Source organism: Nymphaea colorata, chromosome 1 (genome assembly GCF_008831285.2).
Source record: "Nymphaea colorata isolate Beijing-Zhang1983 chromosome 1, ASM883128v2, whole genome shotgun sequence".
NCBI lineage: Eukaryota > Viridiplantae > Streptophyta > Magnoliopsida > Nymphaeales > Nymphaeaceae > Nymphaea > Nymphaea colorata.
In genome coordinates this window covers 26,995,614-27,016,307 of record NC_045138.2, presented here as the reverse complement: position 1 = coordinate 27,016,307, position 20,694 = coordinate 26,995,614, and the positions used below count along the sequence as shown (strand labels likewise).

General features: G+C 40.7%; 2 protein-coding genes across 5 annotated transcripts; both read left to right on the top strand.

The window, feature by feature from the left end:
• Positions 1 to 1,438: 1,438 nt before the first annotated feature.
• On the top strand, positions 1,439 to 10,234 carry LOC116250622 (receptor-like serine/threonine-protein kinase ALE2). Of its 4 annotated transcripts, XM_050076342.1 has the most exons (17): positions 1,439 to 2,091; positions 3,299 to 3,469; positions 3,549 to 3,677; positions 3,769 to 3,963; positions 4,057 to 4,191; positions 4,264 to 4,407; positions 4,506 to 4,775; positions 4,879 to 5,034; positions 5,139 to 5,441; positions 5,532 to 5,657; positions 5,940 to 6,038; positions 7,285 to 7,656; positions 7,722 to 8,015; positions 8,159 to 8,542; positions 8,631 to 8,874; positions 8,982 to 9,696; positions 9,786 to 10,234. In XM_050076342.1, the coding sequence occupies exons 1-16, from the start codon at positions 1,977 to 1,979 to the stop codon at positions 9,670 to 9,672; spliced, it is 3,828 nt and encodes a 1,275-aa protein (XP_049932299.1). In that variant the 5' UTR covers positions 1,439 to 1,976; the 3' UTR covers positions 9,673 to 9,696; positions 9,786 to 10,234. The 4 variants fall into 4 exon arrangements, with proteins under 4 accessions (XP_049932299.1, XP_031480260.1, XP_031480251.1 ...); XM_031624400.2 differs by having other exon boundaries at positions 8,162 to 8,542; positions 8,982 to 10,234; XM_031624391.2 differs by having other exon boundaries at positions 8,982 to 10,234.
• A 5,239-nt stretch (positions 10,235 to 15,473) lies between these two features.
• On the top strand, positions 15,474 to 20,674 carry LOC116246079 (protein HOTHEAD-like). The gene is made up of 5 exons (XM_031617769.2): positions 15,474 to 15,657; positions 16,845 to 17,510; positions 18,275 to 18,651; positions 19,157 to 19,725; positions 20,221 to 20,674. The coding sequence occupies exons 1-5, from the start codon at positions 15,576 to 15,578 to the stop codon at positions 20,273 to 20,275; spliced, it is 1,749 nt and encodes a 582-aa protein (XP_031473629.1). The 5' UTR covers positions 15,474 to 15,575; the 3' UTR covers positions 20,276 to 20,674.
• Positions 20,675 to 20,694: the final 20 nt, after the last annotated feature.

The following is a 20,694-nucleotide window of genomic DNA, read 5'->3' as shown; positions in this document are numbered from 1 at the left end:
ACTCAACTGAAATCCATACATAGTAGCAAGGACCTTAAAATCTGAGGTCCAACCAGGGCGATCAGACTTTATATCCTCCGATTCGAGATCATAAGCAGTCTCTAAATTGAGGTAAACAAACACATAATGTGTCTACAATATACATCATCTCATATCCAACTTGTCTGGCCATTAGAAAGGGGAATGCGGCCCCCATTGTAGCCTCACTTGTAAAAGGTACAAAAAATCGCGGGTAGCATTGTCTCGGACTCTTCTCCTCCTCCCTCCTTATCTCACCTACGTCTTACTACTAAACTTTTTTCTTTGCTTCTCAACTACTAGTACCTGCCTCTTTTTATTTTGTATGATATTAAACTAATGAAGATTCGGAAATGGGAAGAGATATAATATATTCAAATTGAAAGTGGACAAGAGTTCAAGTAACGAGAACTTTTCATACCTTTAATTCGTTGAAAGTTTGCTCACCTCCAGTAATGTTTCTATTACGATTGACACCAGAAATTGAAGAGAATAATGGAGTCACGGGATTGATCCCTTTGTGGAATGCGAAAGTTAGTCATATAAACTACACAAGACAATAATCTAAAGTCCACCCACCTGCAATCAACTTTTCTTGTGAGTTCCACCTTATTTTGGCATATATATATATATATATATATATATATATATATATATATTCAAATCTACCTGCCGATGACACTGGGTAACTAAATATCTAAACCCTTGCTAAAAGCACCATGCATGCAGCAAAAGTACTACCAATGGTTTGTTGTGTAGCAGCAATTTATAATGTTTTGAATAGTAGTTGATGGAGCTTTTAGCTATGGTGTTTTATTTAGCCATTCTCTCTCTCTCTCTCTCTCTCTCTCTCTCACACACACACTTTTTATACACACGCATATGTATAAGCTCAAATTGCTAGATGTTATATGTTGCTAAACAGTAACAACAGGAACATTAGCAACAGTTTGTAATGTAACAATGGTTTATACATTTGACAACAATTTACAGTACTTCTAATGACGAATTTTTTATTTTTAATCGTTTGACATCCAACATATTTGAATCCTTATATATATATATATATATGTTCAGGAATCGATTGTTCACAATGTTTTGCAGTAAGCAATTTGTGGGCCTCCTGCGCGAGTCTCGTGAGTTTCATCCTTTTATGCAAACCAAGAAGCGAGTCACATTGGCGGTTGAATGATGAACTTTGCAAGAGTTGAGTTGGGCGGTGGAAGGATGAGTTTTGTCATGCGTACGAGCCCACATCTGATGGTATGGTACAATCGAGGGTAGCCAACCTCTCTTTCTCTTCACTAACTACCAGGCACCAACCACCGTCAAGCTAAAGATCCACGGTGGGGTCCGTCCAGATTTGAGATGGCAATTGGGTCGCGACGGAAGGACAACGGCGTCCTCTGTTGGTGGTGGAGTTGGCAGCCACAGAGCGGCGCATGAAACGAACTCGTGTTGTCTACGAAGAGTCCAGAGCTTGTTGTCACTAAAATATTTTTTCACCACCACGGCCTCTGTCTTCTTTCTTCTTTTCCTTCGACAAAAGTGGATAGAAACAACCAACTATTGAATTCCCAACCGAGTTGCTTCATCAAGGAAGTTGGGTTGCATTTGAAAAGCAGCAACCAGGTGTCAGACTTTTTCTTGTTCCACGTTTGAGTTTGGCAATTGATGGCTTTGGATATTGGAAGCATTCCTTTCTTCACAAGCCTCTCAATTCCCTTGCAGAAGCTCCAAACTTGATTGCGCATTTCCGCTTTTCTGATCCTTTTTTGGGTGTTCTGGTGTCTGGAAATGATTGTGGTATTGGACTCTGTTTCTGGTTTCTGGGGAAAGTGGTGTGCGGGTGGATAATGGCAGCGGGAATGCACTTAGGTGGTCCTTCGCATGGTGTAGCATGAAGGACTGTTGGTGGTGGGTTTTCATTGCTGGAGGTTGGTGTTCTTCGTCTGGCTATGGAAGGTGAAAGTCCGGCATCAAAGCGGGTTTTGTACGTTGTTCTGGTGGTGATTCTTCTTCTCTTCCTCCTGTTGTCCATGGTTTCTGTTCCGGTTTTTCATGGATTCAAAGGTACATTTCTTCTTTTAAGATTCTGGTTTGTTTCTTGGTTAACGGATTAAGTTGGTCATGCACCGCTGTCGTTGTTAGTGTAGCAGTTGGAGCGGAATCCCATTATGTTTTCCTTTCTTTTCTTTTTTTTCTTTTGAACCATTAAACCAGCATCCAGGAAATCACAAATTTTTAATGTGATTATAGTTGACGGTTGCTTGTAATTAAAAACTGAGTCCTAGACGTGCCTGATCCAATCTGACAGTTTACAGTAGCAGAACTCTCTGTAGAAAGGCGCTTAATTCTTTATAGTAGTTTGTAAAACTTTATATTCTGCCAAAGGTTGATCACCTGTTTCTCCATGTTATTTGGATTTGAATTTTTCTGCTTAGGTTTAGTTGAATGCAGAGATGCTAGTGAAAGCTAAAATGATTTTGTTGTATCAAAAGGCTCGGATGAATTTTGGATGTTTGTGATGCGGAGTTCTACTGTGTTCATGAGTACTTTTGGCCTCTAGGTTTTATTAGATCGGTGCAGTAGATATTACATACATTTTGTATCGGAATATCTAAGTTAACTAAATAATATGTTTGGAAGAATGAGAAATTAAGCATTTGCTTATATTATCTTCATTGATTTTGAATGGGGAAGAAGTTTGCAGGTTCAATCTTCACAAGATGCATATTCTGCGTTTGCTTTGGCATTTAAATTTTAACATACTTCCGAACAAATGGAAACAGATGATCTCTCTCCTGGTGCGTCATCAGTTTGAGGAAATATGTTTATTCTGTGCCCATAATCATTTCTTTCCTCACCAGACTTACTAAATACTTTAACACCAAAAGGAATTTTCTCCATAATAGGATCAGCAGCATTTTCTGATTTCAGTTATCATGTATCTGGCAGTTCAGATATGTGATGTTATCTTATAAAAGATAGGTGGATTCTCCTGATCTATGTGGACAATGACATGGTATTCTGTATATGAAGCCATAGATCATCAATTAAGATATAAATATGCTAGACATATATAACTAATTAAAAGTCAAAAACTATACCGGGAAATAAATAGTGGATGCATGTGGTCTTCAAACAATGAGATGAGGAGCCCAATTGACAGATATTAGCAAGATTTACATTATCAAAATGATCAAATGTTGTTTCATAAAATATGTTCCATCACATTCTATCACATGGTTTTGACACTTGACTGGGTTTTACATTTCAGTGCTGGTTTCTTCAAAGGCATATCTATCAAAGTCAGCATTTGAAATCCCAGTCACGCAGGATGCTGTGAGACCAAGCTTGTGTTCTCTTGGTGCTGACTCTGGATTTCCTTCTTTGGGAACTACACTTCCACCAGCATATGACCTTCTACAGCATATGCATCAGCAAAATGGTTAGCAATTTCCGTTGTATTCTTTACCCATTCAGTTATTTTTAACTAGTAGCCTAATTTCGCATTGCCTCCCTTCCAGACTGTTTGACATCTGCTTCACAAGCATCTTCTTCCCTCCCACCAACTATTGATGATAGAGGAACCAGTGTACGATCTCCTGAGCAAGCACGACATACGAAAGCGCTAACTCCTGTCATTCAACCTGCAGGTACCTGTAACTTTCAGCTGCTATTAAGCTTGTTGTGGCACTATCTGCATTCAAAAATTAAAGCTATGATTTTATTCCATTCCTTTAACAGCTTCTCCGACGGAGTCAATGAAAGGAGTCATGCAACAGCCCTCTCTTTCTCCAGATGATTCGTCCCATTATCTTGGCACTGAACCTCCACTTCTTTCTCCAATAAGTCCAGTGGTGTTTCATACCGAACCAGGTTTAGTACATAAAAGAAAAAAGTTACATCCGGAAGCACAACTACGTGCACCTGCTTCTAAAGGTGATTTCCATGAAAATTGGCTCCAACTGTCATGTAATATTCATATTTTTTTCATTTTTTATGATCATCCAAGACTTCTATTGCCTTCTGCAGTTTCACGAAAAAACTGGGCACTGCAGCCACTCCTGCAATGCTCAGGTCCAACCCCACCGCCTTTTGCACATCCACACATGATGACAACATCTCTACCTATTAAAGAAATTGCACCAGTTGAGCATACTCAACATGGTAAATGCTGCCCCTAGCTGCCAAATATCTTGCAGAGATAAAATACATGTTTCTCTGAAATATCTCCTGCAGGAAATGCTATTTCTCCAAGTACGTATGTTCCAATGCCCCATGCAGAAAATTGGGTGGTCAATAGAAGAGATCATGAAACAGCACCAAGCAGTCAACCATCTGGTCCAAGCAGTGGCATAAGTGAGAAAATTCCACCGACTATAGGTGAGTCTGAAACTATGTGATGAGGTCAGGAATATTTAGTTGAGTATACTTTTTGTGCAGGTCTAACTGTTGATCTACTTTTGGTGTATCTCCTGCAGCACCTACACTTGGGAAAACTGCAAGTCCTCTGGGCACTGTATCTCGACCACCAACGATATCTTCTGGACCCCATGGAAGAACTCAAATAAATGGGCCTGTGCCTGCACCTGCTAGTTTGTTACCTTCTCTTATAGCTTCAGCTCCAGATCAAGTCATCAGGAATGCACATGTATCAATTGCACCGTCAAATTCTGAGCATCACGTGAAGAGGATAGTCAATCATCTTTCACCTGCATCTTCATATTCAATTTCACAATCACACAATAGAGGTTGCCTACATTAGCTGGAATAGTTCAAATTTTCTCGTGATTTATCTGCCCCTAGATGCCAAACGTTTCTGTAGAGTTAAAAGTTGATGTTTCTCAATGACAGCTTCTGTGGGGAATATTAACTTTCCATCAAGCATGTCTCCCTCAATGCCCGATGTCAAAAATTGGACGCCTGATAGAGAAAGTCATGAACCAACACCAAGGAGTCACACAGCTGCCCCAAGCAGCGGCATGGGTGAGAAAATGCCACCACCTACAGGTAACCTTGAGTCTGTATGATGAAGTTGCCATCAACCTAAGTATATATATTTGAATGCCCCATTTTAACACAACAGTGCAGCTCTGATTTTTTATCTACTCTAGGTGCATCTCCTCCTGCAGAAGTAGCAGCACCTAGATCTGAAAAGGCTGCAAGTCCTCTGCATGCTGTATCTCAAACGCCAAGGCTGTCTTCCGAACCCCATGCAAGAATGCAAATAAGTGAGCCTATAGCTGCACCTTCTAGTTTGTTACCTTCTCCATTTTCTGTTACAGCTTCAGCTCCAGAGGAAGGCATCAAGAAGCGACATGTATCAATTGCACCAGCAGGTTCAAAGCATGTGAAAAGGATATTTAGTCATCTTTCACCTGCATACTCGTACACAACTTCTGCATCACATGAAGAAGGTTATCTATATTAGCTGTGATTGTTCAAAAGTTTTCTTGGAATAGGGGGAAAACCAGGGTTTCTCAGTCTTCGTTTCTGTCTATTTGTAGGCCTGGGTATGTCACCATCTCCTTCTCAAAGGGCCTCCAGTCTGGGTAGTACATTCCTGCTTCCACCAGCATCCCCTCCAACTTGGAGATGGCACGTGCAAGATGTTGCTCCATTCTCCTATGGTGGTATGATAATAGTTCAATTTCAATTCTTAGTTTTAATCTCTTACCATCAAAATGACTACCTACATGACATTCTCTGTCATGCATTTCCCACTTCTCTGCCAACTCTCAACTTCTTTTGTTAGAAATGCCAGTAACATTTTTACGTTTATTTACTTCTGCTAGCCTCTTTACTGTGATTAGAAAATTAGCTGAAAAGTCTGACCTAGGTTTGAAACTTTGAAGCATCTTTTTACTCTGTTTGCATCTGAAACTCTCTCATTTGACTGTGTATGTGTGTGTCAGGTCCTGCATTTCCTGATGTAATTTCCCCCCCTCCATCATCTTCAGCAAGAGCCAAAAAAACAGTATTTCCATTGCTACCACCACCACCCCCAAACAAAGGTGCATATACTGGAAGAGTCTCAGTAATACTTGGTTGCTATTTTTGTGATGCCATCTTACCATGATGAGTGGACTAGAAACACTATTTTGAGTCATTTACCAAACAATATGGGCATAATCAGACCGTGCAATGTTGTATGGTAGTTTATTGTATGTCACATCATATTACATAGCAATATAGCATAATTATGAAAGTAAATTAAATGATACACATCTGCAACTAGTATCAGGGGGGGAACTTACGATATACATCATACAGTTTCAGGAATATAACTATACCATATCAGGTGTAACTTATGATACACCCTCATATTATGTGTAGCTTTACCTTGAAAACATAGTAATTTATCAAAAGAAATTCCTTTTTTCCCTATTTAACTGATGTTGTAGAAACTTCTTAAGGATGAATGTTAAGTTCAACTTGAAAGGCATTTTTAAACACTTAAAGTAAAAAATTAAGTTTTAGGTCTGGTCTCATTTAATAACATTATAGTTTTCATGGTTGACCTTATAAAAGCTTATGTCTGTCCTAGTTTTTTATGGCCGTTAAGTTGTTTAAATTTTAAACTTTAAACTTAAAGACCCCAAGAATTTAATCATATATAATGACAACTTATTTATTTTGATACCCACTTAAGTATTGGGAATAATTTAATTGGTCAATTTTTTATTATTTCTAATGAAAGCATGCATGTTCTAGGTAGCATATAATTCTCATCTGTACACAATTTATGCTTTTTACATAGACAGATCTTTTCTTCCTATTCCTTTCTTATGTATTTTTCGGATTCTTAATTTGTTTTATGAATTTTAAATATTTAAAAAAAATAAAATTTCTATTTTTTTATGTTGGATTATTTGTCTAACTTGGGATCCAATCGTTACAGGTTAGATTATGCATTTTACCACATAGATACTATGTGCATTCTTGATTCTTCACATTATTCCATCTTCTACTTTTATAATTGTTAGGATTAGCTTTAGGATAGCAAAGAAAAGGCCAAGCCCAAAATGGTCAAAAGTAAGGGGTATTATAGTCCATAAGATCTGAGTGATGGTGTGCTACAGTTCTAGAGTCAAACTCTTTCCCCAGGCATCATATGTAAATTTGCACTCTTGTCAAATGGCTATTAAACGCAGCATAATGATCTTGGAGGCTTAGGCTACTAGAAGCTGTTTGATGGTGTAAAAGAAAGTCAGGCTAATGAAATGATGTCTCAAAAACTTTTTGTTTCTTGTGATGCAGATTGTGAGTCATTTACATGTTCAGAGCCTTACACAAATACTCCGTCAGGATCGCCATGTGGTTGTGTATTGCCTATTCAAGTTGGACTACGTCTCAGTGTTGCACTGTATACATTTTTCCCTTTAGTATCAGAGCTAGCATCAGAAATAGCAACTGGTGTCTTCATGAAAGCAAGCCAGGTCCGTGTTATGGGTGCAATTGCAGACAACTACCAACAGGAGAAAACTGTTGTACGTATTGATTTGGTGCCACCTAAACAAGCATTTGATGCTAATACAGCATTCTCTGTCTATGAGAAATTCTGGCACAAGGAGACTGCCATAAAAAGTAAACTATTTGGAGACTATGAAGTATTATACGTCCGATATCCAGGTAAAATGTCAAAATTTCCACTGTGATCATTACTCAGTGAGATGACACTGCTTTTCTTTACATAGGGCTTCCTCCGCCTCCACCTTCAGCTGCAGCAGATACTACACTCAATGGTGAGCCATCTATACCAGAAAATTATTCAGGAATCTTTAAGCCCCTTGGTGTCAATGTGAGACAACAAAGAAACAAGTGGAGAGGCAGCTTCATTGCTATTGTTGCTCTTTCTTCAGCTATAGCATTGGTTTTGTGCCTCGGTGCAACTTGGTTTTTCAATTTTAAGTGCAGAGAATCTAGAGGCCACTATCAAAACTCCAGCTCATCACCATGGTCATTGGCTTCAAGTGTCACAAAGCCATCAGGTAGAGTTCTGCACTTCATCTGAAGAGAAGCGTTTTTATTGATCACTTTAATGAAATGTGATCATTTGTGCTTGAAGAGAAGCAAGAATGCTGAATTCTTTCTTCTCCACTTTCTGCTTACGCTTTGTCATGTTCTTTATCAGCAGGAGTAGGATCTCCATTATCAGGCAGTGGGCTGAATTCTTCATTCAGTTCCAGCATTGCAGCATATACTGGATCTGCTAAAACATTCACCTTAAATGAGATGGGAAAAGCTACAAATAATTTCAATCCTGCAAGAATACTTGGGGAGGGTGGTTTTGGTCGAGTTTACAGTGGTGCTCTTGAAGATGGAACCAAGGTGGCAGTGAAAGTCCTCAAGCGGGAAGATCGACAAGGTGGGAAGGAGTTTCTAGCTGAAGTGGAGATGCTTAATCGTCTGCATCACCGAAATTTGGTGAAGTTAATTGGTATATGCGTAGAGGAGCGCAACCGCTGCTTGGTATATGAACTTGTTCCTAATGGTAGCGTGGAATCCCATTTGCATGGTATGTCCTCTATGGTGGCAAACAAGATAATATAGATAAATGCACCAACTTGTTTTCATGTTTTAAAAGAATACTTTTATTATTACAGGAGTGGACAAACAGTTGGCGCCACTTGATTGGAGTGCACGAATGAAGATTGCACTTGGTTCTGCGCGAGGTCTTGCATATCTACATGAAGATTCAAGCCCTCGCGTTATCCATAGGGATTTCAAGTCAAGCAATATTTTACTTGAAGATGATTTTACACCAAAAGTCTCTGATTTTGGCTTGGCTCGTGCAGCTCTAACAGATGGGAATGAGCACATCTCCACACGTGTTATGGGAACTTTTGGGTATGATATGTCATTATTCTGAGAAAAGTATATTGTTATTTATCTCTTGCCCTTCGTATCAGGGAGATAATTAACCGTAACCAATGGCTTTGGTTTATATACTGCAGTTATGTTGCTCCAGAATATGCTATGACTGGTCATCTTCTTGTCAAAAGTGATGTTTACAGCTACGGCGTTGTTCTTCTTGAGCTACTAACTGGAAGAAAACCAGTGGATATGTCACAGCCCCAAGGCCGAGAAAACTTGGTTAGTTGGGCTCATCCACTTCTTACAAGTAGAGAAGGTCTGGAGATGATTGTTGACCCAGCCTTCTCTGGTAGTTACCCATTTGACAGTGTTGCCAAAGTTGCTGCAATAGCTTCCATGTGCGTGCAGCCTGAAGTTTCAAATCGACCATTTATGGGTGAGGTGGTACAGGCTCTAAAGCTTCTCTGCAGTGAGGCTGATGAAATGTACAGTGGATCAGAAAACTACAGCCAAGAGTCTCTTCAGGACTTTGAGATCATAACCAGTTCCTCAGGCTCGGCGTATTTGAATCACTCTTCCTCGTTTGCCGTAGTTGATTGCAGACACATTCTAGAGTCTAGTAGGGTTCTATCAGCATCAGATATATTAAGTAGTTCAACGAGGCCTGCGGAACCCGTATCAGATTCCTTTAGGAGGTATCCTGTCTCTGGTCCACTAAGACCAAACAAAAGGCAGCAATTCTGGCAGAGATTTAGAAGATTATCAGGCAGAATAGCGAGCGAACATGCAGTTGTGCTAAATAAGAGCAAACTTTCACTGGAACATCCGTGACGTCTGTCCATAACACACCAGAGCGTAAGTTGCAGCAGCTCATGCTTGTCTGAACCAACATATGGACTTCAATACACTAGTGGCGTTTACTCACGATGTAAATTTCACTTCAGGGAGTTGAATTTACTAGGTTTATTATCTGATTTTGGAGCGGTACCAAAGCCTACATTCTCTTATACTCAAGTTGAAAGTAGCCTGCATGATCTGCATCTGCTCTAAAGCTCCTATGATACCATTGCTCTGATTCAGTGAAGTGATTCACGAGCCAAAAATTAAGAGTAAGCTTGAAGAAGATAAACTCACAAACGCAAATGAAAACAGACACAGTGAGATATCATGCTTTAGTACGCAGTCATGTTTCAGCACGTTTGTACGGCCTGTTTAGTTTTCAAAGGCAGATGACTTGGAGCTTTTGAGGATCTCACTTTTAGAGTTCAGTGAAGCGCTTAATATTAGTCTTTTAGCAACCAGTTGAATTAAGCGCTTAATATCAATCTGTAGCAAGATTTTTTATATTTGTATTTGTGAAATATATAGAGAATTCTGAAAAAACAAACCATTGATCGGCCATTGATGCTTGCCATTGGTATTCTTCTGTGGCGGCCATTGACCGCCAGTTCTTTTCGCCCTCCCATATTCTTTAGCCCATCCTTTTTCTTCTTCTTCTTCCTTGTTTGCTCTCCACCCTTTCTTCCTCTTCTGTATCTACTGCTCTTTCCTTTTCCTCCTACAGCGCTCTCTCCTGCAAGTACTGAAATCATATGCCTTGCCTCGTTTCAGGTAATACTGCTGTCTAGCAGCACACTAAAGTGAGAAGGTTGGCTTATGCCTTGCCTCGTTTCAGGGCATAGTTCAGGGTCCCAAATGGTGGATGCGAAAACCATTCAAAGATAAAAGCCGATCTTTGTTGTGTAAAATGCACAAGCAACACCCTGATCTCAATTTCTGAAAAGGAGTATCCTTTGTGTAAATTTTACATGCTATTTTCCCAAATTCATCTTCGGGTTCTGATGAGTCCCTCTTACTATACCTGTGATTGTCTGATGCAAACTCAGCCATCTTATTGTACTTGGAAAGCTCCCAATTTATTACTTTAACCGTAAGTTAATGTTCTCCTAGATTTATTCATGAGATCTGAACTTTCCATGCCATTTCATTCAAGTCACTCATCCCTCTCTTTTGAAGGCTCACTGGGAGGGAAAAGAAGAACTCGAGAGCCAATTTGACCAAAAGAACCAATTAAAATGGTCTAGTAAGGTCTGATAAGAAGATTCAGAAGCGATAGTTGGAGATCAATCAACGCCTAGTTTGATCACTGCGACTCCCTTTGTGAAGAGGCACGCTGTGGCATGAATGTATCCCAGCCTTTAGGATGCGTTCAAGATCACAACGTTCTTGTCTCAAACGCCTCCTTAGAGAGAGTTGTCTCACTTTCCTCATTATTTTCTACCTACCCACCTGCGTCCTATAGCAACCACCAAATAAGAAGACAAGGGAAGCCATACATGAGGCATGTTACGAAAAATAACACATTCAAATAACTAACCCTATTTATGAAGCGAGATTCCAAAGAAACTGTGGACAAGCAAATCTTTTATCTTTGCAATCTGTATTACGGGTGTTGGTGGCAATTATTAAGAGCATTTGAGATATCCTTACAAATTTAAGTTGAACCAAACTAAAGGGAGCTGGACATGGACCCAGCTAGGCCAATGCAAGAAGCTTCTTGTCTCCTGAGAACGAGGTCAACTGCACAGCTCCCCACTTGGGTTTTAATCTATCTGAGGCCGTCTATAGGAGTCACATAATGGACTTAACAAGAGTCATAAATTCACAGAGCTGGACATAATGGACTTAACAAGGGTCATAAATTCAAATAGCTGGCAGGGCCTCTATACATATATATATATATATATATATATATATATACACCTCGTGATAGCTGAGAATTTTTTTAATTTTTTTCCTTTTAGTAAAAGATATAGGAGTACATAAATGAAACTGTCAAACCGGGTACAAAATGGGGCAGATTTTGTCCAACTGTAATAATGAAAGGAATTAAGTTTTCAACTTCTTTCACATGTAACATGCATCTTGGCTAATAAATTGCTGACCTTGTTTTTATGATATTGAACACGTTACCATCAGCATGTACTATTGAATGAAGCTTCGAGCACAGGAGACCTGACCTGGATAGGGTGTAAACCAACATTCCGCGATCGAAATTCCATTTTCGTGCATTTGGTTGGATTCTGCAAAGAAAAAGACTAATCAGTTTTCTTTCTGGATGTAGGTTCAGTTTAGATATTCTCATCTCAAAGGTAGGAGCTGCATCTAATCGAGATGCTGCTGACACTTGTTAAAGAGCGATGTTGTCTTGTACTCTCTAGATTCAGAAGAAGAAAGATAAACAATAACACGAGGATTCACGTGGGTTGGAAAGACCAAGGGTCTTTTACATCCATGGCGGCACTGAAACTCCACTAATTCAAACAAGATAAACAGAAGAGATGCTGAGCCCTTCCATTACAGGAGTTTTCCGGCAACGCCGCGAATGGAATCGGCCGATCAGGCTCCACACTTCTCTAACAAAACTTTCTTGAAGACATCATAGATGATCTAAGAAAAGAATCAAGACTCAAATTCAGACTCTTTCTCATATTTCTTCCGATGCTCTTGGCTCCATATCCCACTTGAACTTCATCTACAGACCCTTCACCCACCGCTCAGGCCATTCATTCCCATTGGCATCTCCACCCATCAACGCTGCTCACATGGGCCAGTAATTGAGAGAGAGAGAGAGAGAGATCGGCGCACTATATCCTCACGTGGGAAGCTTGAACTGTACAATTTTTAAATTATTTCATTCCCTCCCTTTGTCTCCTATGCTTAATCTTGATTTCCTTGGGCCCTCCCGTGTGACTTTGTACTTTATTTTTAAAATTTATTAAAATTTAAAAATAACATATTATTTTAAATTGATTGAAAAAAAATAATGTTAAAATAATAAAATAACCTCGTAGTGTACCGGCAAGGGACCAATGCAATACACCTCAGTATGTTATTCATGTTGGATGTCTAAAGATTAATACATAACTGGTGAAGTAGGGGACGATAACGAAGCGAATATAAAATTAAATTTGATGTATCCTTATCATATCCATTTTGTCAGATATATACATATTTGGATTTGAATTTAAATCTGAAATTCGATTTCACAATCTGAATCTGATTTGAAATTAAGTTTTATATTTATATATAAATTCAAACCCAAATTTTAAACCAAGTTTTGCCAATTTTCAAAATGTAAGAGCAGCAGATGTAAGATATTTGTCTTGATTTGAATCTGATCGGATGTCATTTCTTAATTTCGAGTATGATCTGATTTTTTAGTCTGATATTCAAAGTTCTTTGACTTTTTTGGATCGATTCGATCATATATTAGATTCAAATCAGATAAGTTGACATGGGTATTTTTCTTGTCTTATAAAAGAAAAATTCTCCCTTAAGTTTTATCCGGATCATTGCCTTTTCGAGTGAATGATATCTAGATAAGTTTACACCTCCAAAGACGACCCACGTGTTCGACCCACGTGTTCGGGGCCCAGCATAAGGCGTGGACCTCAATGGATCTGGACCACAAGTAATGATCCAAATCATAAATAATGGTAACTGGATGGAGCAGGACCACCACTCGTGGAAGATCTGTACAGCTAAATGAGAGCACGGTATGATTTGACCCGTCTTAACGCATATGCTCCCGTAGATGTGAACTCAGCCGAATGGATCCATTTTGGCAATTGAATGTGCCGCTATTAGTTGGTGGGTTTGGACCACCACTAGTATGACCCAAATATCTAACTCCCCGAGGACAGGATCCGACCCATACTGGAGAACTGAACCGGATCACGTGGGATGACCACACAACGAAGTTCACCCATCCGGGTCCAATTGGTAAGTGCTTGATGAAATGGTATATATATATATATATATATATATATATATATATATATATATATATGAGGGGGTCACGGGTCTGGACCACCAGGTTGTTTGATCCGTATTGATGTACGGGTTAACACCACCAGCAGACGTGACCCGCATTCTCTCGGTTCTGGACCACCCGGTTATGAAGCCTGTGACGTGCATCATGATACTGGATCCATATTAAACGCCACCCAGACAGTGGACCAGTTAAGCCGCTAGCGGCAACAAGTGGCGTCTCTTCGTTTGGCGCGGGTCCCGTTTGGCTAAGAGTAACTGCTGCCCATCCGCCGGATTCCGGCGGGGGAAATATATGGATAAATGTGACCAAGTGAGGTCTAAAGTACTTCATTCGGTTGTATACTAAGATTAATAAGAATCAAACTTCAAATAAACTCAGACTTTCTAGTTTATAAAAGTGCACATTGTGGTTACTATAAGAAAAAAAATGAAAAAAAAGGGAGAAAAGAACTTCACTAAAATTTGTGCATCACAATTATCAGGCACTCTCGTTTCTCAATGCCAGGAAATACTCCTGGAGAAATATAATGGGCACACTATAGGGAGAAATGCTCTTTTCCCATCTTTCTAGTTGCTTCTCGATATGGGAGGAATGCATTAATTATTATATAGGCATAAAATGTATGTATTTTGGTGCTCCACCAAAATTAAATACCAACCGATCTATGAATAGTTAAGAGACTTAATTTCAGACCTAACTCACCTACCAGCTTTCATTTTTAGCAATATCCCTCCTTACCTGCATCCCTGCAAGCGGAGTATGAACTTGTTTTGTCTGTTTCAAAGAAGATGAATATGAGAACGGACTAACAGTAACAACTTCTCTGCAGTTCTACAAACTTTAGAAGGAAATAATTAACTCAAATGAAGAATGAGTCTATTACGATGCCTTACAAACTCATCCATCGTTTTGAAAAACTAAGAGAGAGATAAGAGATTGGAGATATTACGTTGGAATTTTCCCGTTTCTGCATACTTGGAGAATTTTACTTATGAAACTCGGGTATGGAACATTTCTTTCACTTGTGTATGCGATTTCCTCTTTCTGAAACCATGAACCTTCTTTTTCCATTATACCTCTCTATTTGTCCTGCTATTTCCCACTTCATGATGTTGCTTGAGGTCCTCTTCAACCAGGTCTTATCATTAGGGAATGTCGTTTTCCACTTGAAAACCAAAAGTATATCTGTGAGTTCCAAGAAAGCTCAAACTAAGCATATTACCCATTGCTCATTAGTTCTACAGGGAAATCAAAATAATGTTTTAACTAAATAGTAGCGTCATCAACTGAGCAACAAGCTGCTCATGTGTGACTTTTCTCTTCCCCAAATGACAACCTATTTGTTTAGCTCTTGGTCTGTACTTCAGAAAACAAGCTGGTCTCCTATTTTTGGACCTTTTCCAAAACAACCAGCATACTTCATCCTTGCTAGCAGCAAGAAATCAAAAATCTGTTGCTCAGAAAATCGTTCCTCATCTCTTGCTTTAATTGAAGTTTGTTTCTTTCTCTTTTCCTTTTTTCTGTTTTTCCGCAGAGAAGAGTTCAATCTGGCCTTCAAAGTGATGGAATCTTTCTAGACTTTCATGACCTGTACATGTACAAGCTGGCCTTGCAGTGTTACTTTGAGGGAAACCGGCAACCCTCAGAATGCCAATTTGGTTTAGTGGGAGCTCGTTGCTCATTTGCTACTGTAACTGTGCCTTGATGGGCCCATGGCTTTCAATTAATGTGGCTCCAGTTGTAGACAGCCCCATTCTTAAAGTTGGGAGGAAATAGGACACGCCCAACCTCATGTCTCTCTCTCTCTCTCTCTCCCCACTCTGCATCTCTATATATTGGGAAAATCAAATTCTATGCCTGCATCGATTATTCTTGCGAAACTGGCTGAAAGGTGCCAATGGCATTTGTAATTGCTCAGTTCAAGGTGGCCTTCTTCCTCAAGATCCTCCTCTGTTTGGCCGTTGTCCAAACTTGTAAAGGTTTGTTATAACTCTCTGCTCTACCTTAGGCATTAACAGCAGCCGTAGTTCCGGAGTTTCAAGTCTTTCCTTCCCACAGACAAAATTTCTCTCTGTCACTAATCATTCATTCTTCTTCTATTACAAGAACGTTCTTCTTTATTTTCTTTTTTGGTTCTTATGTTGGTGGATTCTTTTGTGGAGTTATTCAAAACCGTAACATTTTGGTATTCCTTTTACAGGAACAACTCCCTTTCTGTTTTCTCGAGTTGGTTTTCTGCTTCTACTTTCTGCTACTGCTATACTTCTTCTTACTCGAGGAGGAACTCTAATTTTTCCCTTTAAGTAGTTTCTTTTGCACGGAATTAGCCCTCGTGGAGGATTTCACTGCACAGGTGATCTCCAGTTCTTATAGAAGAGCTTCTGCCCCCTTTCCGCCTGTTTTCCATCTTTCACGAAATCAACTTCTTTCTTAGGAGGAAAACAAAAAAAAAAGACCGACTTTGTTATCTGGTTTGTAGTTCCTATGCCAAGCTTTCTGCTCATCTCAGGTCCCCACAACGTTGATCCTTCTGTCCTTTTCCAACTCGAGTTAATTGGTTCCAGAAACCCTTGTCCCTTTTTCTTTGCTCATCCCTTGGGTTATGTCAGCAAGCTCTCCAGCTCCATCACTTTCATGATGTGATTATATTTTAGGAAAATCCCCTTCAAAACTTGCCTTCTTCCTAATCCCCATGAAGGATATGTTGCCGATGCAGCCACTGACTACCTGTGCAAAACAGGACGACGAATTAAGATGTTTTTTTATCATGAACTACTCCAGTCACTGCCCGATTAGAAGAACAGAGATCTTATCTTTGAGACGAAACTGCAGCTCACAGACTCCTTGTACTGCACATAAAAATGGCTGCACAATTCCATCTCATGGCCTCTCCTCTCTGTTCGGTTTCGAGACACAAAATACTCGGACATTTCTCGCCATGAAAGCACGCATTCTTGTTAAATAACTATTTCCTGCCTTAAACTAACGTAATGGTAAGTAATAAAACTCAGATCACCCATAATTTTGAACATTTATAGACTGTCCTTCCTTCTACCAGTGAGCCCCAAACAAAAAATGTTTCCCCAGAATTCTCTGGGATTAGATTCTGGCACTTGTTCCTTAGCTTTTTGCGTATAATACTCACCATTTTCGTTCAAATGCGCAGGGTACCATGACTACCTCAAGTACCCTTTCATTCGCCCGGCCACCAGCATGGCCCGCTCCCCATTGAACCAGACCTACGACTACATCATAGTGGGTGGTGGCACCGCCGGTTGTCCGCTAGCAGCGACACTCTCTCGCAACTTCACCGTGCTGCTTCTCGAGAGAGGCGGCTCGCCCTACGGCAACCTGAACGTGTCGCTCATGCAGAACTTCCACATTGGGCTGACGGACATGACACCAGGCGCGGCTGCGGAGATGTTCATCTCCACGGACGGCGTGATCAACTCGCGGGGCCGAGTCCTCGGCGGGGGCAGCTCCATCAATGCCGGGTTTTATACCCGGGCCAGCCCCCGGTTTGTCAGGCAGGCCGGCTGGGACGGTGCCCTTGTGAACGAGTCCTTCCCGTGGATCGAACGCCGGATAGTCCACTGGCCTAAGCTCGCGCCATGGCAGGCTGCTTTCAGGGACGGGCTGCTGGAGGCGGGCGTGTCGCCCTTCAATGGATTCACTTACGACCATATCTACGGTACCAAGGTTGGAGGAACCCTCTTTGACCGGCGAGGCATCAGGAGTACCGCGGCCGACCTCCTCCTGTCCGGTGACCATGAAAATCTAGACGTCATAATTCGAGCCTCGGTCCAGAAGATCCTTTTCCGACGACCAAAAGGTCTCTCTCTCTCTCTATATATATATATATATATCTATCTAACCGGTGATGCAGCGTGTTTATACCCACGTCCTACTTGGTCCGATTCTTGGAGGATCGGTTTGCTTATGAGATCTTCTGCGGGCTTAAGGGGTGGGCTATGCTTTGACTGATGCAAACGGGCTTTGACTAAGCTCAGTTGCCTGTGACCCCTTTAGTTGGTGCTCGCTTCAAAATGCACTCTTCTCTCAGGTGAAGAAAAGTGGTTATTTGGTTTTGTTTATGAATTGTTCGGCCTCATTTTCACAGGAAACCTCATTTGTACTATACCACAAATGAGGGAAGACATTGTTTGACATGACAGTGAAGCTCTATATAAATGCTGCTGCAACACTGAAATATATAACTTTCTTGACATTCAGGACCTATAATTTTAATTTTAGACCCACCAGAATAGATTCTTTTAGATCATGCCTTATCTTAGTCTAGCTTTACCACACCAACATATGAGCTTTTAGTGCCAGAAATCTTTTGTAAATTTTGCTACATTGTCTGCTAAAACTGCTAAAACAGTTAAATATGTAGGGGTGAAGAAACCCCATAACTCCAAGCCTCACTTAGATTTTGATCTTGTTTCTAACTTCCACTGCATCTTGATTTCTGCTACATGTGTATGCTTCGAGCATATGAAAGCTCTCTGCATATTTAGTATCAATGAGCTTTGGTCGATTGACCATTCTGTTTTTGCAGTGTCTAAACTCTGCTCAGCTTTTGTATCGTGGCAGGGAAAGGGAAGCCCAGAGCAGTGGGTGTGATCTTCAGGGACGAGAACAAGAGAGAATACAAGGCGCATGCCAAAGGGGAGGTGATCGTAACCGCTGGGGCGATCGGCAGCCCGCAGCTGCTCATGTTGAGCGGCATAGGGCCACTAAGCGAGCTAAAGAAGTGGAAGATACCAGTGGTCCTGAGGCAAGAGTTGGTGGGGAAGGGAATGGCTGACAATCCTATGAATTCCATATTCATACCCACCAAGAAGCCTGTGGAGATGTCCTTGATCCAGACTGTGGGCATAACGAAGAAGGGCTCCTACATTGAAGCGAGCAGCGGGTTCGGCAGCACTAATGACAGCATTCACTGCAATCATGGAATCATGTCAGCGGAGGTACTCGAAAACCTTGAACAGAGTTGTTGTTTCCTCCTGATCTATAGCTCTGAATGCAGTATATCATTATGTTGGTAGTTTAATGGGAGTCGCTTCTTCTGTCGATGACTTCAATGTCTTTGACAGCATATTAAGCGAGCCATCTTTTATTCCATGGTCTGCTTCTAACAGCATTTCTGTGAACATTCAATCTATATATAGCCTGATATTGCAGTCTGGTCATCTTTCGTTCTTGTTGCCTTTACTAGATTGGCAGCCATACAAAAAATTGTTCACATTAATTTTGATTCTTGATGTCCACAGCCTTTACTTAATCAAAGCATAAACGGGAATCTGTTTTTCTTAGCAAAGTTGTGTTCCAGTCAGCAGTCATGATTGTTCAAACTTGATTATTCAGTTGAAATGCATGGATATCATGCTTTCCACTTTACCAAAACAATCAACATGGATCTGCTCCAGAAGGTTGAGTTCCACTTGCTAAGGGTATGCATAATATTTTGTGTAGATTGGGCAGATCTCAACCATTCCACCAAAGCAGAGGACTCTAGATGCTATTCATGAGTACAGGAAGAGGAAAAGAGACATCCCAGTAGAGACCTTTATGGGAGGATTTCTCCTCGCGAAAATTATGGGGCCCCTGTCTACAGGGCACCTTAGCTTAAGTGGCAAGGATGTGGAACAGATGCCTGAAGTTACCTTCAACTACTTCCAGCATCCCAGAGATCTCAGACGCTGTGTCAATGGTGTCCGTACTATGGAACAGATTGTGAGATCAAAGAGGTTTGCCGAGTTCACGCAGGACAATGAGTACACGATGAAGATGCTCCTCAACATGAGTGTGAAGGCCAATATCAACTTCATCCCCAAGAACTCGAATGACACATCTTCGCTGGAGCAGTTTTGCAGAGATTCAGTCACCACTATCTGGCACTATCATGGTGGATGCCAGATGAACAAAGTGGTGGACAGCCACTACAGAGTGATGGGAGTGCATGGGCTTAGAGTTGTCGATGGCTCTACGTTCCTCTCTTCCCCTGGAACCAATCCTCAGGCAACAGTCATGATGCTAGGAAGGTAAGTTCTTTGCCCCCTAATTAGAACACTTTTGGGGAGACGAGTGATTCACCACCAGTATCATGAATTCCAACTAAAGTACACGGTAGTTAGTGGTAATTAGTGATGAAGTGAAGCAGATAGTTTTCAGAGACGCAAATTTTATGAACCTGCTCACATTGCTAAATAAAAGTCATGATCGGCATTTATACAGACTTAGGTTTTCCATATTGCTAAATCAAATCGGTCAGATTTCAGTATTTGCGGTTCATGTCGGGGACAAGGGGCTAAGCAGCAGAAGTATGCTTAAAAATGGTTGTTTCTGCTGTGTATCAAGGACACCTATAGGGATTTTACACCAAAGACAGGAGAAAGAGACATTGAACACAATCTTCTCTCCCCACAACTGTAGAAATCAGTGGCTCTCCTTAAAACATTATTAAAGTTCGGTTCTCTCTTAGGCGCATCATTTACTCTTATTTTCTTATTTTCTTTCTTTTTTTTAAACTTTGGCAGGTATGTTGGTGTAAAGATGCTGAGAGGAAGGCTTGGAAGACGAGCAGGCGTGTGAGAAAGGTGGCAGAAGTTGCTACCAAATAGTGTAGGCCGAGTTGTTGACTCCAGGAAAGACGTGGAAGAGAAAATGAGAAAGAAATCCCCTGATTTTTATGATGTATTGTTGATTGAGTCTGGTTCCGTCCATCTTGGTTGGTTTAGAGTAACTAGGAGCAAACTTCGGATGGAAAATTCTTCCTGTTTTCTCCTTTTTCATTTTTGGGGTTCCCTTTTCAGTTTGATTCGAGAGGAACCAAGTTTCAGTGTTTCACCCATTGGTGAAAGTGTTCGCCCACTGGTGAAAGTGTTCTACTGTTGTAAAGCAATTGGAAATGTTGGGTTGGGGACATGAAAGAGGCCTTAAGAGGCATGTTGTTTCCCATCTCCTTAATCTGTTTGGGCATTTTCTGCTTCACGAGTGGCTCTCGTTAGGTG